Here is a 17,100-nt window from a genome sequence, read left to right on the forward strand (position 1 = left end):
GGCCAGCAGCAGCAGACCCCGACCATTGGCGTCTGGCTCCTGGACATCGTCAACTGCTGCTGCTGTTGCAATCGCGAAGAGAATCAGAATGTGTTGAGACTGCAGGAAGGAATGCGATGAGCTCTCACAGCTCAGTTTCACAGATGTCCAGTCGGGGCGGGCCGGAACGTGACAACAAACAACAACACGATAGGAGTGCAAAGGACAGTAAAGGTAAACAAAGCACTCTAATCAATTATATGTAAATATAACAACTACGTTTACCTTGCCAGGTAAGGCCCACTGAGCTATCTAGCTTCTATTTCAGAAGCGACCTGGCCACACACAGTAGCTCAACGAAGTGGCTTAACACGTGGACATTTACAGCAGCAAAAATAATCGAATCCGCATTGGAATCGTTGCAAAGGATTGCATCTGAGAGCCCGTCCATCGCGGAGATGGAACGGCTGTTAAATCGGCGATGCCAGGTCAGTGGTCGGCAGCGACCTTTCAAAGAAGAAGAATATTGAGACTTTTTTTTGAGCTTTTGTCTTTGGCCAAAATCGTTCGAGAGCCGCATCCTACACCCAGAGCTACTTTCACACAAACGCAGCAGCAGGTAGCACAGCACAACACACATTCTGACTTAGATAAACAACATAGGCTATGGAATAAACGGTGTCTATTTAGTTCCCCCCCTCCCACCTTTGTTATGCTTAAACAATACAGTTTGACTGTTTTACATTTTGTTGTCACCGAGACATTCCATAGTGACCCACTCACTGCCACAATTAATCAATTCATTATCTCTACGTTAAACTATGTTTAAGGTTAAAGTCTTTTTTTACCGGCTGCCCGCAAGGGGGCAGCCAGAGAGCGGCAGGTTGCCGACCCCTGTGCGAGGTGGGATCGCTGCATCGCAGGCCCACAGGTCGTGGCCTACGGGCCTTGGGGAGGCCTTCATCCAGCAGCGGATGGATCACGACCGACTACATGATCAATGATATCAGGTGATTGGATACAAGGACTCGATCTCAAGCTGGCCTTGTCCTGGAAGAATATATCTGCACCCGGCACACCACATCCAGTATTCCGCTGGGCGATGACTGTGGTTACCTGTCACGTGCCACCAACTTCAGCTGTTGACTTGAGAAACATTCCCTGCGAGATTTGAGACCTGGATAGGTGTGTGATGCATCGATATTGAACCTAAGTGCCACGTGATGGCATTCAACGAGTGTCATCTTGTCCAGTCGTACGGCAGTCACCCAGCCTCCCTCCGTATTCCTGCACCACATTGCAGACGACCAAGTCACTCGACATGTGGTTGGTGGCTGGAGCTGAGATACGGGCCGAGATGTGACGATATGTGATCGGTGGCTGAGAATGAGGTGACGGGGATGGAGGGGAGGGCAGTGGCGTCGTTCACGACACTTAGCAGCTCAGGGGGTGCGGCGATCGGTCAGGTGAGGCCCCAGTATTTGGTTTGTCTCGCACGGTCGCACCGAGGCCATCACGGCTCCTCTTGCCTCATCACACACCATTAAGCATTTTCAGAAACGTAACTTTAAACCGCGTTTTAAATACGTTTTTGTTCTTTTACACCGTTATTGAAAACAAATCTCATGGTGGTTGCCAAGGGCGCCACAACTTGGAGCTTTGGCCACCGGGGGAGGGGGGGGGCGTACCCCCTGCCTGCCCCCAGGCTTGTCACGCTGCTGGGGGAGGGAGAGGGGACTGTGGGGATAACAGCGCACGTTGGGGGAGGGGGGGAAGGAGAGTGCGGTGGATGGAGCTGTGGATGGTGGAGAGAGCTGTGGATGAAGGAGGGAGCTGTGGATGGTGGAGGGAGCTGTGGATGAAGGAGGGAGCTGTGGATGGTGGAGGGAGCTGTGGATGAAGGAGGGAGCTGTGGATGGTGGAGGGAGCTATGGATGAAGGAGGGAGCTGTGGATGGTGGAGGGAGCTGTGGATGGTGGAGGGAGCTGTGGATGAAGGAGGGAGCTGTGGATGGTGGAGGGAGCTGTGGATGGTGGAGGGAGCTGTGGATGGTGGATGGAGCTGTGGATGAAGGAGGGAGCTGTGGATGGTGGAGGGAGCTGTGGATGGTGGAGGGAGCTGTGGATGAAGGAGGGAGCTGTGGATGGTGGAGGGAGCTGTGGATGAAGGAGGGAGCTGTGGATGGTGGAGGGAGCTGTGGATGGTGGAGGGAGCTGTGGATGAAGGAGGGAGCTGTGGATGGTGGAGGGAGCTGTGGATGGTGGAGGGAGCTGTGGATGGTGGAGGGAGCTGTGGATGGTGGAGGGAGCTGTGGATGAAGGAGGGAGCTGTGGATGGTGGAGGGAGCTGTGGATGAAGGAGGGAGCTGTGGGTGGAGGGAGCGGTGGATGGTGGAGAGAGCTGTGGATGAAGGAGGGAGCTGTGGATGGTGGAGGGAGCTGTGGATGAAGGAGGGAGCTGTGGATGGTGGAGGGAGCTGTGGATGAAGGAGGGAGCTGTGGATGGTGGAGGGAGCGGTGGATGGTGGAGGGAGCTGTGGATGGTGGAGGGAGCTGTGGATGGTGGAGGGAGCTGTGGATGGTGGAGGGAGATGTGGGTGAAGGAGGGAGCGGTGGATGGTGGAGGGAGCTGTGGATGAAGGAGGGAGCTGTGGATGGTGGAGGGAGCTGTGGATGGTGGAGGGAGCTGTGGATGAAGGAGGGAGCTGTGGATGGTGGAGGGAGCTGTGGATGGTGGAGGGAGCTGTGGATGAAGGAGGGAGCTGTGGATGGTGGATGGAGCTGTGGATGGTGGATGGAGCTGTGGATGAAGGAGGGAGCTGTGGATGGTGGAGGGAGCTGTGGATGGTGGATGGAGCTGTGGATGAAGGAGGGAGCTGTGGATGAAGGAGGGAGCTGTGGATGAAGGAGGGAGCTGTGGATGAAGGAGGGAGCTGTGGATGGTGGAGGGAGCTGTGGATGGTGGAGGGAGCTGTGGATGGTGGATGGAGCTGTGGATGAAGGAGGGAGCTGTGGATGGTGGAAGGAGCTGTGGATGGTGGAGGGAGCTGTGGATGGTGGAGGGAGCTGTGGATGGTGGATGGAGCTGTGGATGGTGGAGGGAGCTGTGGATGGTGGAAGGAGCTGTGGATGGTGGAGGGAGCTGTGGATGGTGGAGGGAGCTGTGGATGGTGGAGGGAGCTATGGATGAAGGAGGGAGCTGTGGATGGTGGAGGGAGCTGTGGATGGTGGATGGTGGAGGGAGCTGTGGATGGTGGAGAGAGCTGTGGATGAAGGAGGGAGCTGTGGATGGTGGAGGGAGCTGTGGATGGTGGAGAGAGCTGTGGATGAAGGAGGGAGCTGTGGATGGTGGAGGGAGCTGTAGATGGTGGAGGGAGCTGTGGATGAAGGAGGGAGCTGTGGATGGTGGAGGGAGCTGTGGATGGTGGATGGAGCTGTGGATGGTGGAGGGAGCTGTGGATGGTGGAGGGAGCTATGGATGGAGAGAGTTGTGTATGAAGGAGGGAGCTGTGGATTAAGGAGGGAGCTGTGTATGAAGGAGAGAGCTGTGTATGGAGGGAGCTGTGGATGAAGGAGGGAGCTGTTGATGAAGGAGGGAGCTGTGGATGAAGGAGGGAGCTGTGGATTGTGGAAGGAGCTGTGGATGAAGGAGGGAGCTGTGGATGGAGGAGGGAGCTGTGGATGGAGGAGGGAGCTGTGGATGAAGGAGGGAGCTGTGGATGAAGGAGGGAGCTGTGGATGAAGGAGGGAGCTGTGGATGGAGGAGGGAGCTGTGGATGGTGGAGGGAGCTGTGGATGAAGGAGGGAGCTGTGGATGGAGGAGGGAGCTGTGGATGAAGGAGGGAGCTGTGGATGGTGGAGGGAGCTGTGGATGAAGGAGGGAGCTGTGGATGGAGGAGGGAGCTGTGGATGAAGGAGGGAGCTGTGTATGAAGGAGGGAGCTGTGGATGGTGGAGGGAGCTGTGGATGAAGGAGGGAGCTGTGGATGGTGGAGGGAGCTGTGGATGAAGGAGGGAGCTGTGGATGAAGGAGGGAGCTGTGGATGGTGGAGGGAGCTGTGGATGAAGGAGGGTGCTGTGGGTGGTGGAGGGAGCTGTGGATGAAGGAGGGAGCTGTGGATGAAGGAGGGTGCTGTGGGTGGTGGAGGGAGCTGTGGATGAAGGAGGGAGCTGTGAATGGAGGGAGCTGTGGATGGTGGAGGGAGCTGTGGATGAAGGAGGGTGCTGTGGGTGGTGGAGGGAGCTGTGGATGAAGGAGGGAGCTGTGGATGGAGGGAGCTGTGGATGAAGGAGGGAGCTGTGGATGGTGGAGGGAGCTATGGATGGTGGATGGAGCTGTGGATGGTGGAGGGAGCTGTGGATGGTGGAGGGAGCTATGGGTGAAGGAGGGAGCTGTGGATGAAGGAGGGAGCTGTGGATGAAGGAGGGAGCTGTGGATGGTGGAGGGAGCTGTAGATGGTGGAGGGAGCTATGGGTGAAGGAGGGAGCTGTGGATGAAGGAGGGAGCTGTGGATGGAGGAGGGAGCTATGGATGGTGGAGGGAGCTGTGGATGGTGGAGGGAGCTGTGGATGGTCGAGGGAGCTATGGGTGAAGGAGGGAGCTGTGGATGAAGGAGGGAGCTGTGGATGAAGGAGGGAGCTGTGGATGGAGGAGGGAGCTGTGGATGACGGATGGAGCAGTGTATGGAGATGGAATAAACGAACTGGCACCCTGACCTGTCTCCTCGTGCCCGCTACAGATCAGCAAGCTGCACATGAGTGGGCTAAAGTGTGGGTACACCCCACCCCTTTCCACACTTTCTAGTCCAATGTGGAAGAGTCGAGCCGCAGGTTTTCCTTCCCCTCTAGAGCAGGAGAAGTCAAACCCGCGGCTGCTTCGTGACGTTATTTATTATGGACCGTCTCATATTCACATGCATTGCTGCTCTTGAAATATTCCGGGTTTTTTCGCATTTAGAAAAAATGGCTCCTTGTTATTTTGGTTGCCGGCCCCTGATCCAGTCTCGAGCTTCCATTCGCAGGGGCTCCTCCTACCCGCAGGGCTGCGTTCAAGCACTTGCAGGGCTGCGCCTACGCATTTTTTTTTCAACCAACACAATAACTTAGGGCCTAACAAGACGTCCTGCACATTGCGGACCTCCGGCGAGTTTTGTGACCACCAATTGTATGGATACTGTCAATAGGACACGGATCACCGACCCCGAGTGTTTTTCACGACCTCCCCTGGTATACAGGAGGTCGTAGGTTCGATCCCGACCCTGATGCTTGTATATTTGGAGTGTGCGCGTCTCTCCCTGTGGTCACGGACATTTTTCTCCGAATCCTCCGGTTTTTTCCTCCACATTTAGAAACATTCGTCTTGGAGTATTTGGCTGCTACACATTTCCACGTGATGAGCCACTTACTGGGTTGAGCTGTCATTTGTGGCCAGGTCGCTTCTGAAAAAGAGCTGTACAGCTCAATGGGCCTTACACCTGGTAAAATAAGTAAATAAAAGTATATTCGTAAGGTCGTATTACTAGTACTGGCATGAGAAGTCTCGCAACAAGGCCTTTTGGGCTCACGCGCTTCGCTTTCAACGATGCGACTTCAACCCTGATGATGATGAAGCTTGAAAAGCCGAATTGAGTTCACAAGGAGTTACAAACTTCCCGTGAAAGAATCCCGACATCTGTTAATTGCTGGCTTCGATCTACCGCCACGAAGGTCATGGGACCACAACCCCCGAACCGTATTCAGAGCAACGTGTTCGCAATGCGACTTACAACTTCATCAGCCTCTCTGCCCTCGCTCAACTTGGTTTGGATTGTCATTCTGGTGACCGAAGTCACTTGTGAAAATGAAACGCGTGTCCCCGTCTCACCTGGTTACACAAAATAAAATCTGCACTCTGGCAGGCCAAACGTTAGTCAAATTTCTACCTCTGTGTTATAAGCCAGAGTTAATGACATGATTATCAGAATCTTTATGCAGACTGGAGGAATCCGATGAGCTATGAAGATCTTTTACAGTCCGAGAGTTTGTTTGATACCCACATACCAATTGAATCAGTTTTTATATCCTCTGGTAGTACCAGGCCCCAAGCCAGTACCCGTATTGCACATTCCACATTCACATGGTGGGAACCAGTCTCAAAATGGAGCAACTCCATATCACATCTACAGTAGCCAGGCACCATCGGGTGTAGTGGTGGCACAGTTGTTGGCACATTGCGCTACACGGGCCCGATTCCCAGGCCCATGGGCCAATGTTTGGCAATGAGTAATCGAAGGTCTCCCGCCCCCCCCACCCCCTCAATTTGCTGGAAATCTCATTCGTAACACGGCACTCTGGGATTTAAGACGGTGTCGCTGCATTCTCACGAGCAGGGCTCAATTCCAGGCAGGGGTTGAGAGCCCTGGAAAATATTCCCCTCATTCCCACACGTCCCTGACAGGCGGAGGGTGGGGGTTGGCGTGTCGGAAATTCAGCACGAAATATAAAGATATCAGATTTATAGGTGTGCGAGTCGCCTGGTAGTTGGTTAGACATGTGCACGGCCGCTCGGGTAAGGTCGGTCATCTCGAAGAGGTCGGGCACAGTCAGGGAAAGATTGGTGTGCACCAGGCTCTCAAGGGATCTGTGATATGACCAGGGCAGGCCACGTGGCCCAGAGGTCGGAGCACCGAGCTCGCACCGCCTGGGCTCGCATGTGGTCATCCACCCACGAGCTGACCGAGTTCTCAAGCGCAGTCGGCCGATGGCCTTAAGATCGGTCCCCAACGAGCGCACGCAAAAGGCATCGTGTAAAAAAAAATGTTGCACGTAATTTGGCCAAATTCCAGCTGTGTAAATCAAAACAATATCAAGTTGACCGTCATGCGATGTTGAACACGCGTCTTAACAATGAACATTGCACAGTGGGTGGGGAAAGTGGTGCTGCTTCCTAGAGGGTGTGCATCAACGACCACTTGATTTCTCCAAAAGTAGTTCTGCTATATTTGCTTTTGTGAGCTCTCACACAGGGCGTGGGTGCTTCTCTGTGAGATGGATTATTCCTAGTGACAAGACGACACCACGGGGCAATCATGATATAATTGGTGAAAAAAAAACCACGTGAACCTTATGGCCACAAAGCTGCTACTCTCCTGCAACTCAAGAGTTCTCTCCTGGTGAAACTAAACGTGAATCTAGCGTGCAAGTGCAATGGCATCGTTCACTACTAAACATTATTTTTGTTATTTTACCAGGCAAGGCCCACTGAGCTATGCAGCTCTTTTTCAGAAGCGACCTGGCCACAAATGATAGCTCAACGAAGTGGCACAACGTGTGGGAATCTCCAGCAGCCAAATAGTCTAAACGCGTGTTTTTAAACGTGGAGGGAAACCCCTGAAGATGCGGAGAAACATCCACACGACCAGGGGAACATGTGAACTCCAAATATAGAGGCGTCAGAGTCAGGAATGAACCCACGACGTCCTGTACACCAGGCGAGGTAGTGAAACATCTCACCACTGTGGTGGTGAAAAGTACACCGTCTGGACAGGGACCACTCAAATGACACAACACACACACACACCAAGATTTGCAACATAACCTTTAATAAAAGGCATCATAAAACTGCTTTACGTGTTTTCTGGATGGGAGTTGTACAGCAAGTACTACTCAGGAGGAGGAGGAGGCGTGCGTGTGTGTGTGCGTGTGTTTTGTGCTCGACTGTACATCCTCATCGCGGTGTTACCGTCGGTGTCTGGGATAAATCTTTTTTTTAATTCTCGTTTTATTTTATTTTATGAACAGTCAAACATTTTCTTTCCAAACAAAAAAAAACTGGACGACTTCCGTGAACGAAAAATAAAATAAATAACCAAATACAAAATATAGACGTAAAAGAGGGTGGGGGGGGGGGGAACACTTTGCATTCGGATAAAAAAAAGTTTAATCTTTCCAATATACAGCTGTGAACTTAAAACGACGATTCAGTCCAAGCAGCTTCGTTACAAAGAGCCTTTCACGAGAAATACCAAAAATATGCAGTTAACCTGCTCTCTTTTAAGCCTCTAAAATAATACAACAGCGTGGGATATATCTATATAGTATGTACACGTGTGGGCTACGTCTATTTACAGGAGTGATTCGTCTGTAAGTAGTTTATTTAGTGAGTTTTACAAAAGGTAGTTTTTTTTCAGGTGACGTTAGCAAGAAACAGTATAAAGGAAGGTTGATTAACCGCGTGATTCCATAAAGTACTGATAAAAAGTTATATCTAGTTTAATAGACATGCTATTGTACATTTCTTTAAACTTTCCATTTTTTTACATTATTTTTGTACGTTAAATATAATATGATACTAACAGTAATAATATTAATGCCAGCACCAAATCTTAGGTTTTCGGATCAAATGCCATTACCCGCATGCACTACACCTCGAGCTCGCTCGCAAACGATACTTTGTGTTGCATACAAACGTAGAAACATTCGTGCACGACAGATGCAGCCGTGAAAGACTAGAGAAACCTGCAGTGAAACCACGCTTTCTGTGCAATGCAATGCCCCATTGAAGGTGTAAGTACGCGCGCGCGTTATATTTACACGCCTATTAGTGTAGTGCAAGGTGGCGATTAATTCATGTCATTGACAGTATTATCTCTATTATTATTGTTGTTGTTTCTGTTGTTGCTGCTGCAGTCATCTGCTCGTTTAAAAGGGGGGAGAGGGTTGGGGAGGAGTTTTCTTGCGTGCGGGCTGCCATGCGTAAAATGCTTCGGTCTTTGAGAAGGCATTCAGGAACCGGGGGCGGCTTGGGGGGAGGCAGTAAGTGAACGAAGGGAACAACAACAGGCATCATCACCGCGGCGGCCACTCGGAGCGGCGAACTGGATTCTCGGCGACAGCGGACCGCGACGATTCGGGCTAAAGGCGGTCCCCTCCCAAGTGCGACACACGAGAGAGGGGGGCCTCGCAAGGATCACGCGTTTGGAGGGGGGGAAAAACCGAAGGGGGCGACGGCGATGAAAGCGAGGCTGACGACGATGGCAAACGACGTGGCAAAACGGGAAACAAATAACAACAGCGACCTTTACCACCATGTGGGAATGCCACCGGGATTGAACCAGCCTATCCCGATTTGGCGTTGCGATTCGACGTTGGGGGTGGGGGGTCAGAGACGATGGTGGAATTCGCACGAGGAGTCCACGCAACCGCGGTCCTAAGAACGGCGAAGGGCACGCGTATATATTGCACGATGAGAGCGGCATTTGCCATGCTTCGGCGATGAACAGTGAATCACTTAACCGGGGACCTTAAGCAACTTACAGCCAACTGTACGTACATTGAAGGGAAGAACTCCTTATTGTGACATTTGGAAAATAATATTAACGGGCCATGGCGAGAAATTTTCACTTGTGGATAATGTCCTGGGATCTGTAACGTCTCCATCGTGGTCACTGATATACACTTTGATAAGTGCTTTGTCAATCCACTGCTAGATGAAGGCCTCCCCCACACCACGTCAGGCTGTTGTGCCATACTTCACCACGCTGGTCAGTGCAGGTTGGTGAATTGGGAGGCTCCGAAACTGTACAGGTATCACTTGCCACCGATGTTAGCCGTGGCACGGGAATCTAACTCGGTTTCGCTGCGCGTTAATTAGCACACAGAAATCAAATCGTTGACTGTGCGATCAGTGGGGAGTGTGCGGAACTGCTAAGTGTACAAAGCCACGCCTAAGACTACGAAAGCCACGCTGTTCATTGTGATTACAACTTCTATCTTAAGAGAAAAAAAAAATCGTAGAACAATTAAAACCCATTAATCAACGTGAAATGATTGGCGGTGAATGGTCTAGCAGCAATGGGGGGCTGCAGCTGTGAATCCAGTTCACCGCTTTGTGGCGCTCTAAGTCGGCATGCAAGCGTGCATCTCTGCGCAACCCCCACTCCACGTTCTTCACGGCGACTGCAGCCCGGCCGGGAGCAGCCGCCCCTCGGCGAGGGGGGTCGCGCGAGGGGGCGGCGGTGATGGTGGTGGGGGGGGGGGCGGTCGGCGAGTTGGCAGCCGGGGTGGCGGTCGCCGCCGCTCGCTTGTCGCTGCTGCGCCTCCGCCTGGCGCCTTAAATCACGAAGGACGGCTCCTCCACGGCGGCGGCGGTGGCCCCCACGGCGTCCTGCACGCTGCGCGCAGGCAACGCGGAACGGGAGGCAGCGGCAGGCGGCACCAGGGGTAGGGTTACTGGGGCGTCTGAATCACGGACGCGGAGGACTGTGGGAGAGGGCGAGGTAAATTAGGCCTCAAAGGGCCCACCGTGCACATGCTCCATGGCTATGCAGAGGGAACACGCTAAATGTGATGAATAAGAGGACGTGTTTCGGAGCGTGCGTTTGCGAGCGGTGTGCTGCGTACCCGGCGAGAGTTTCGGCGGCAGGAGCCGGGGTGCGAGACCGGGCCCGCAGCGCCACGCTGTATGCCGGGCCCGAGTGTTGCTTGCGCCAACCGGGACTCGCTGGAACGGGGGCGGCACAGGGCGGCACGTTAAGGCGCAGCACGGCACCGGAAACCACCGGTCACCTCCCGCACAGCGGAGCCTCCTTTACAAACAGCCGGGTCAACAGTATACGGGGCCCTGTCCTGAGTGGCACGAGAGGGATATGGAGACAAAGATCCCCCGGACAGCCTTAACAGACTGATGGGGCAAGTGCTGTTAGCGAGTAGCACCGATGAAGGTCGACACGGCACACGAGGGGGTGAGTGGGTCAACACCAACCGGGAAGGGGCAATTGTGCCAGGCCACGTGCACTATGAGGCTACGTGAAATGTGGAAGGCTGCCTGGCAGCTCACGGTGAGCAGGCCAACACACATGGAGACGCGATGAAATGGAGAGGGAGACATGTGGTGGCTCTGCAGTTTGCCCCTTTCCTGTCATCTAATATCCTAGCCACCCTAAATTGCACTCACAAATATACAGAGGCCAGGGAGTTTCTTTTCATCCATCGCTCGACACCTTCAGCGCAAGAAGACCCATCATAGCCTTTGCCTTCAAAGACGCCTTAGGGCAGAAAGAGCCCGTGTCGCCCTCGCCCCCCCCACCCCCTCTGGCGCGAGCGAGCGCAGCGCTGACCTGTGGAGGTGGGGGACGGATGCCGCGCCCCGTCCTGCGCCACGGCCATCCTGCCGGCCGCCCCTCGCGGTGCCGCGCCGTGTCCGGCCTGCAGGCTGGCGCGGTACAGCGACTCCAGGTCCGACACCTCGGCCTCCACGCCGTCCCTCCCGTCCGCCCCCGCCGACTCCCGCCGCTGCTGCGGCCGCCGCTGGTGCTGCTGCTGGTGCCACGGCAGCCACGGGGAGCCCTCGCTCGCCGCCGCGACCGTGCCGAGCCGCCGGCCGTCGACGCCGGGCTCCCCGGGCTGCTCGCACTGCGTGGCGGCGTCGGCCAGGGCTCCGCCGCAGTGAGTTCGCCGCGCGTGCGCGCCGCCCTCGCAGCAGCAGCCGCCGCCGCCGCCTCCGCAGCCAACACTGCCAATGCTTCCCGCGCGCGACACCGTTTCCAAAGTCCTGCGCTCGCCATCACCGCCCATGCTCGGCTGCTGCTGCGGCGGCTGCTGCTGGTGCTGCTGCTGCTGGCGCAGAAATCCCAGGCGCTGCATTGGCAGCTGCGGAGAGACGGGGCCACCCCAGCAAGCGTCCTGGAACTGCTCGATGAGCGAGCGCACGCTGGGCACGGCCGACTCCGTCAGGCTCCGCGGGCGGTCGCCCGGCGGCGGTCGCGACGCCAGCACGGGAAGGGTGGGAGGGAGGGGAGGGAGAGGAGACGGCGGGGGGGTCGGCGGATCCTTGACGTAGACCCACGCGCCACCGTCGCCGATGCCGCCACGGCCGCGCTCCGCGCGCCACTTGCCCGGCAGGTTTTGCGGGCAGCCGACCAGGTAGTGCACCGACTCGTAGGAGAGCCGCAGCGGCGCCCCGCGGGGGCCCAGCTTGGCTCTCCGTGGCGAGACGAGCGACTCCACCGCGTCCGACCCGCGCGCCCCCGCGCCGAAGTCCGCGGGCCGCGGCGCCGCCGCCGCCAACGGGAAGCGCCGCGGATCGTCGCCGGCGCCACCCGCCGGCTCGGTCGCCGGGAGCGAGAAGGTGATGTGCCTCTGCCGCAGGTGGGCGCCAGCGTCGGCCCAGCGCGGCTGGTACACGCTCGACGTGCTGAGCGACAGGCAGCCGTCCGTCCGGAAGCCGCCCGGCGCCAGCTCCTTCAGCGCCTGCCGCCGATTGGCGGTGAGGTCGCTTTTGGTCCGCGCCAGGGGCGGCCGATCCCCTCCTTCTCCGCCGCCGCACGGAGAAAGGCGATCGCCGGAAAGGTGGTCGCTCGACGAGGAGATCCTGGCGTAGGAGGAGGACGAGGAGTAGGAGGAAGAAGAGCAGGAGGAGGGGGGGAGCGGGTGGTGCTCGGCCGGGGGGCCGTAGAGGAGGTAGTGAGCGCTATAGACGGCGCCCGCGCCCCGCACGTGGCCGCACTCGTCGCAGGGCCCCGGCCCACACGTCTGCGTCGCTTGGGAGAGGCGAGCGGCGGCAGAGGCGGCAGAGGCGGCCCCGGCGCGCGACACGGGGGGGCCGTCCGTCATGGGGAGGGGGGGGCCACGCTGCGCTGCTACATCTGCACCTTGCGGCTGTAGCAGCGGATGATCCGCCATCCAGCTGCGGAGAGGGGCGGCACGGGGGGGGGGGGGGGGGGGGCAGGCAGGTGCGCGTGGCAGCTCGGTTAACAGATTTCCATTTGCTCCGTTTGTTGAATAAGCGAGGGGTGTTGATTGGCTATCAATCGCTGGGGAGAATGGACGTGACGCACGGGTCGTAGGGGTTTGCGAGCCGCATTGGGGCGCGGCGTTGAGCATCTCTTCTCTCGAGCCTTTCGCGAGCGCACATTCCTGCGGGCACCTTTGTCCTCGGGAGTTGCCCCGCAGGAGTAGTGCGTGGCAAAAGGTTCGAGACGAGACAGACTAAATGCGCCGCACAGTTCCGTTTCCGATCGTGTGTTCCAGTGGAGGGTGGACCGGTGGCAGATGTGGTTACGCTCGCGTCGTCTCTCTGGTTTCACCCTCGGCATGCCAACGTCAGGACGACGGGGGCATGCCCGTGACTTTTACTGCCACGGCAAGTTCCCTTGTGCACAAACAAGTGACACCGCTACTTCCTCACGGGCACGAATTCGACGGAGGATTTCCTTCTGGCATCCGGCCAAGGGTGACTCGGCGCTAGAGCGAGCGGCTCGCAAATCGCAAGGCCGCAAGTTCAAATTCCGGTTTTGAGTTTCACCCAGCCCATAATTCCTCTGGGGGGTCGATAAAATTTAGTACCACTCTGTGGAGGAGTCAACAACTGGTTGTTCTGTGGATAGGCTCGTTCCCACCATAGGAATGTGGAATATCCACCACTGGCTCAGGGCTGCAGGCGAGAGCGGAGCACAACCTCGGTGTTGATTTGAGCAGGAACTCACTTTGACGCCTCACTTTTCCTTCGGGCAATGGAATAGAAACGGTTAAGTTGTACAAGTGTACTTGAACAGCCCTTTGCCAATCCACTGCTGGATGAGGGCCTCCCCATGTTGTGCGGGTCGTGGGGGTTTTATCCGACGTCTTTGTCCAACTTGTGACCATGACCAAGTGGTCGAGAGCTCCATGCCGGCAAAGCAAGCAGCTGGGTACTCACATGCGATGGGAGATGGTGGATAGGTTGGACGGGTGAGAGGGTGGGTAGGTGGAAAGGGTAGTTTGGTGAGCGGGTTGGTGGGCGGGTTGGTGGGCGGATTGGTAAGTGGATTTGTGGGTGGATTAATGTGGTGGTTGGTAGGTAGGTGGATGGGTAGGTGGGTGGATGGGTAGGTGGGTGGATGAGTAGGTGGGTGGATGGGTGGGTGGGAGGATGGGTGGGTGGGTAGGCAGGAAAATCCAGCGGGTGGAGGGGGGTACTACCTGGGGGCAGGGTGAGCGGGCCGGCCGTCTGGCCAGGAGAGGAGGGGGTCCCGCGCAGTGTCCGTGGCACGGCCCCGAGTGTTAGGGGCGGCGAGGGGGTGGTTAGCTGGCGCGGCACGGCCATGCGAGTTAGAACGCGCACACACACGTACACACGCGCGCGTTCGCACATACACGCGCACACGCGCACACACACACACACAAGAACATCCTCGTCGGCGTGGGTTAGAAGACCGGTTTGGGGCACAAGCGTTGGTGAGCGAGTAGCTGTTAATGCGGTTGGCACGGCACACAGGGCGCGGTGGGGACAGGGCTACGAACGCCCGGCCGCCTGTGTCTCCTCAGTGCTGGTGAGCTTACATTTTTTTAAGGCTGAGTGGATCAAGAGGAGGTCTGCGCTCACTGCCAATGGATGCGCGTGGTGTGAAATTGAATTCTAATTGGTAGGATAGTGACACGTGAAAGTGCTGACCATTATGCCAACACTGCAAAAAAATACACATAAACATAAACAAAAGACAAAGACACGCATAAAACACAATCACAAACATACACACACACTGCACAAAACACACACACACGAACATGGACACAAATCCTCTTTATAGCCTTGAATATAAGTACAGTAAAACCTCGTTATTTCGGTATTTGACAATTCGCAATTGGGGATAATTGGGCACGCCTGTGCTTTCGGTATGTAACGGTGTATTAGTAATTCGCCATGAGCCGATTTGCTATACCGAATAGTCAGATTTCGGCATGCACGTGGAGCAACGTCGTGCACCACGACCAAAACAACGCTCAATCTGGTGGCGGTGCGCGTGGTGAGTGTCAGTGCAGACCTTGTCGCTTTGGACTTCACCTTGATTGTGCACTCTGTGCAAGCCAACCCTCTCAGACAAGTCGTCTACACCGACATCAACAAGTAATAGAAAGGGACTGAAGTATAAAGCCCTTAGTCTGCGAGACAAATCGAAGGATTTGGACAGAATCAATGCAGGTGTGTCAATGCGAATGGTGCGTGTAAGAGTTTGGAAAACAAATTAGGATTTTTTAATTGGGGTAGGCGGCACTGGGGAGTACACCATTGGACATAATTCAGAACATTGGATAATTTGTAAACACCAAGTCCCATATGTATCAAATTAACAAGGGTTTACTGTATCTATGTTGAACTTCTTTTGCGCCGTACGTAGCCAACCGTGCTAATCGGAGGTGCGGAAAAAATCGGAGCCTGTTGGGGCAAGTGGTGATACACACGTGCATCTCCAGATTATTGCACCCACCTCCCCAATAATACTAGACTTTAGCACTCACGTGAAAGCTGGTATATGTAGGTGGTAACCGACATGCTTCGGTTCAGATACCAAGTATGGATTTCTCCAGGATCAATATTCTGATTCTGATTTCGAATGAATAAACCCGAACTTTAAACTTGCATTAAATCTGGTTTCCCAAGATGTTCACCACCACTCTTTGCGTCGGTATCAGATCCGGAGCGTGTCGGTGACCACCAAAAGAACAACCCACAGAGAGCCGACAACATATTAAACTAAAAACTACTCAACAATTTTTTATTTTACAGCTAAGGCCCACTGAGCTCTCGAGCTCTTTTTCAGAAGCGACCTGGCCACAAATGATAGCTCAACGAAGTGGCTTATCACGTGGACATTTATAGCAGTCAAATACCCTAAATACATGTTTCTAAATGTGGAGGGAAAAACTGAAACGCCCAGAGAAAAATCTACACGACCACGGGGAGAGAGACATGCAAACTCCAAATATACAGCAGGCGTCAGGGTTAGGATCGAACCCACGACCTCCTGTACACCAGGCGACGCAGTTGATATCTCGAGCTTTCGCTGCTGCAGATACGGCAGCTGGGTCACAACTGGCAAACGATTCCAATCCTCCCGTTTGTCCGAGGTAAAAGAAATTGGCACCACTGTGCACTAAGCCAACGTCGGTTGGGTTGTCGAGAGACTTCTCCCCAACCACTGAAATGTGGAATTTACAATGCCGGCCCGGGACTGCCAGCAGCAGTCAAGCGCTTCCCAATCTTCGCTTGAGCAGGGGACGCGTGTTTGCCGCTTTTTGTCACTCCACTGCTGGATGAAGGCCTCCCCCCCCCCAGGCCGTGGAGGTTATTTGACTGCACTTGACCGTACTATTCGGTGCGTGTTAGTGAAGGTGGGCAGCATAGAATCACAGCACAACAATGCATTTGTCCGCATGGCTCTCCCTGCCATCCCAGAGCGTAGCCCTGTAGGAATACGGCTCGCCTTAAGAAAACAAGTCTGTTCTACTGCACCATGCTAGGAAGTTACAACGAACGAGGAGCCAACACGTCATGCTCACGATGCAGCCTACGTCGTGTGTAGCACCAAACACAATTTGTGCGGCGAGTTGCCGTGCCAGAGGCTCGACGGAAGCGGTCGTGCCGTTTGGCGACTCGCACGGCACGCACAAGGTAAACGGTGTGCGGGTGCGTGCGGTCATCTCAGGCAGTCAAGCCACGGCACCCGGATCCGTCACATGACCGCCTGCCAGCAAGCGAGAGCCTTCCGCACTCCCACGTGACGGCCTCAAAGTGAACCGAGCCTGGCACAAGCGCCGCGGTGACGTCGCCGCGACTTGTCGCATGGTATACTCACAGGCAGGGTCCACGTACTGGTAGACAGTGATGCCGAGGCCTTCCGACGCTTCCAGCTGACCGGTCGTTTCGGTCGGACTGCCGCCTTCCTCCGCAGACTCCTCATGGCTGTCTGCTGGTAGGCCTGACGAAAATGAACAACGATAAATCAACGTTGCCGTTCAATAAGATGCGCGTCGTTAATTGGCGTGTTAAACGCTTGTCTGCATATGTCGGGTGGCGGAGGGCATTGGCCAAATTTATTGTCAGATCACTAATTTACGTAGGCTAACCCACAAATAAATTACGAATGGAGATCGTAAGGTGTTTGCACCGACAAAAGACGTACTCAGGTTGTCAAGGTCCATGAATTTCGACGGCTTGGGGTTAAACGTCATTTCCGCAGCTGCGATGTCCTCCGCTGTCGATTTCCCATCATCCTTTGCGCCAATGGCAGCCCTCCGTATCTGAGACGTCGTCCACGGGACCGTGGGCGACTCTAGCCACGGGGAGACACCAGATGGCGACACAGCTGCCATGAGCGGCGGTCAAC

At 55.4% G+C, this 17,100-nt stretch overlaps 1 protein-coding gene across 8 annotated transcripts in view; it reads right to left on the bottom strand.

Moving 5' to 3' along the window:
- Positions 1 to 7,536: 7,536 nt before the first annotated feature.
- The window catches only part of LOC133354557 (mucin-19-like), a 246,981-nt gene continuing 237,417 nt past the window's right edge, over positions 7,537 to 17,100 (bottom strand). For 6 of the 8 annotated variants that reach the window (XM_061571483.1, XM_061571484.1, XM_061571482.1 and 3 more), the window contains 6 exons: positions 16,897 to 17,046; positions 16,570 to 16,692; positions 13,916 to 14,021; positions 11,074 to 12,641; positions 10,358 to 10,457; positions 7,537 to 10,128 (listed from right to left, as the gene is read on the bottom strand). In XM_061571483.1, coding sequence (XP_061427467.1) covers positions 10,068 to 10,128; positions 10,358 to 10,457; positions 11,074 to 12,641; positions 13,916 to 14,021; positions 16,570 to 16,692; positions 16,897 to 17,046 — 2,108 coding nt within the window. In that variant the 3' untranslated portion in view covers positions 7,537 to 10,067. Of the gene's footprint in view, positions 10,217 to 10,357; positions 10,458 to 11,073; positions 12,642 to 13,915; positions 14,022 to 16,569; positions 16,693 to 16,896; positions 17,047 to 17,100 lie in introns of all 8 variants that reach the window. The other 2 variants (XM_061571488.1, XM_061571489.1) reach the window with 2 other exon arrangements.

Source organism: Lethenteron reissneri, chromosome 47 (assembly GCF_015708825.2).
Source record: "Lethenteron reissneri isolate LAM-NWPU_2019-01 chromosome 47, ASM1570882v1, whole genome shotgun sequence".
Taxonomy (NCBI): Eukaryota; Metazoa; Chordata; class Hyperoartia; order Petromyzontiformes; family Petromyzontidae; genus Lethenteron; species Lethenteron reissneri.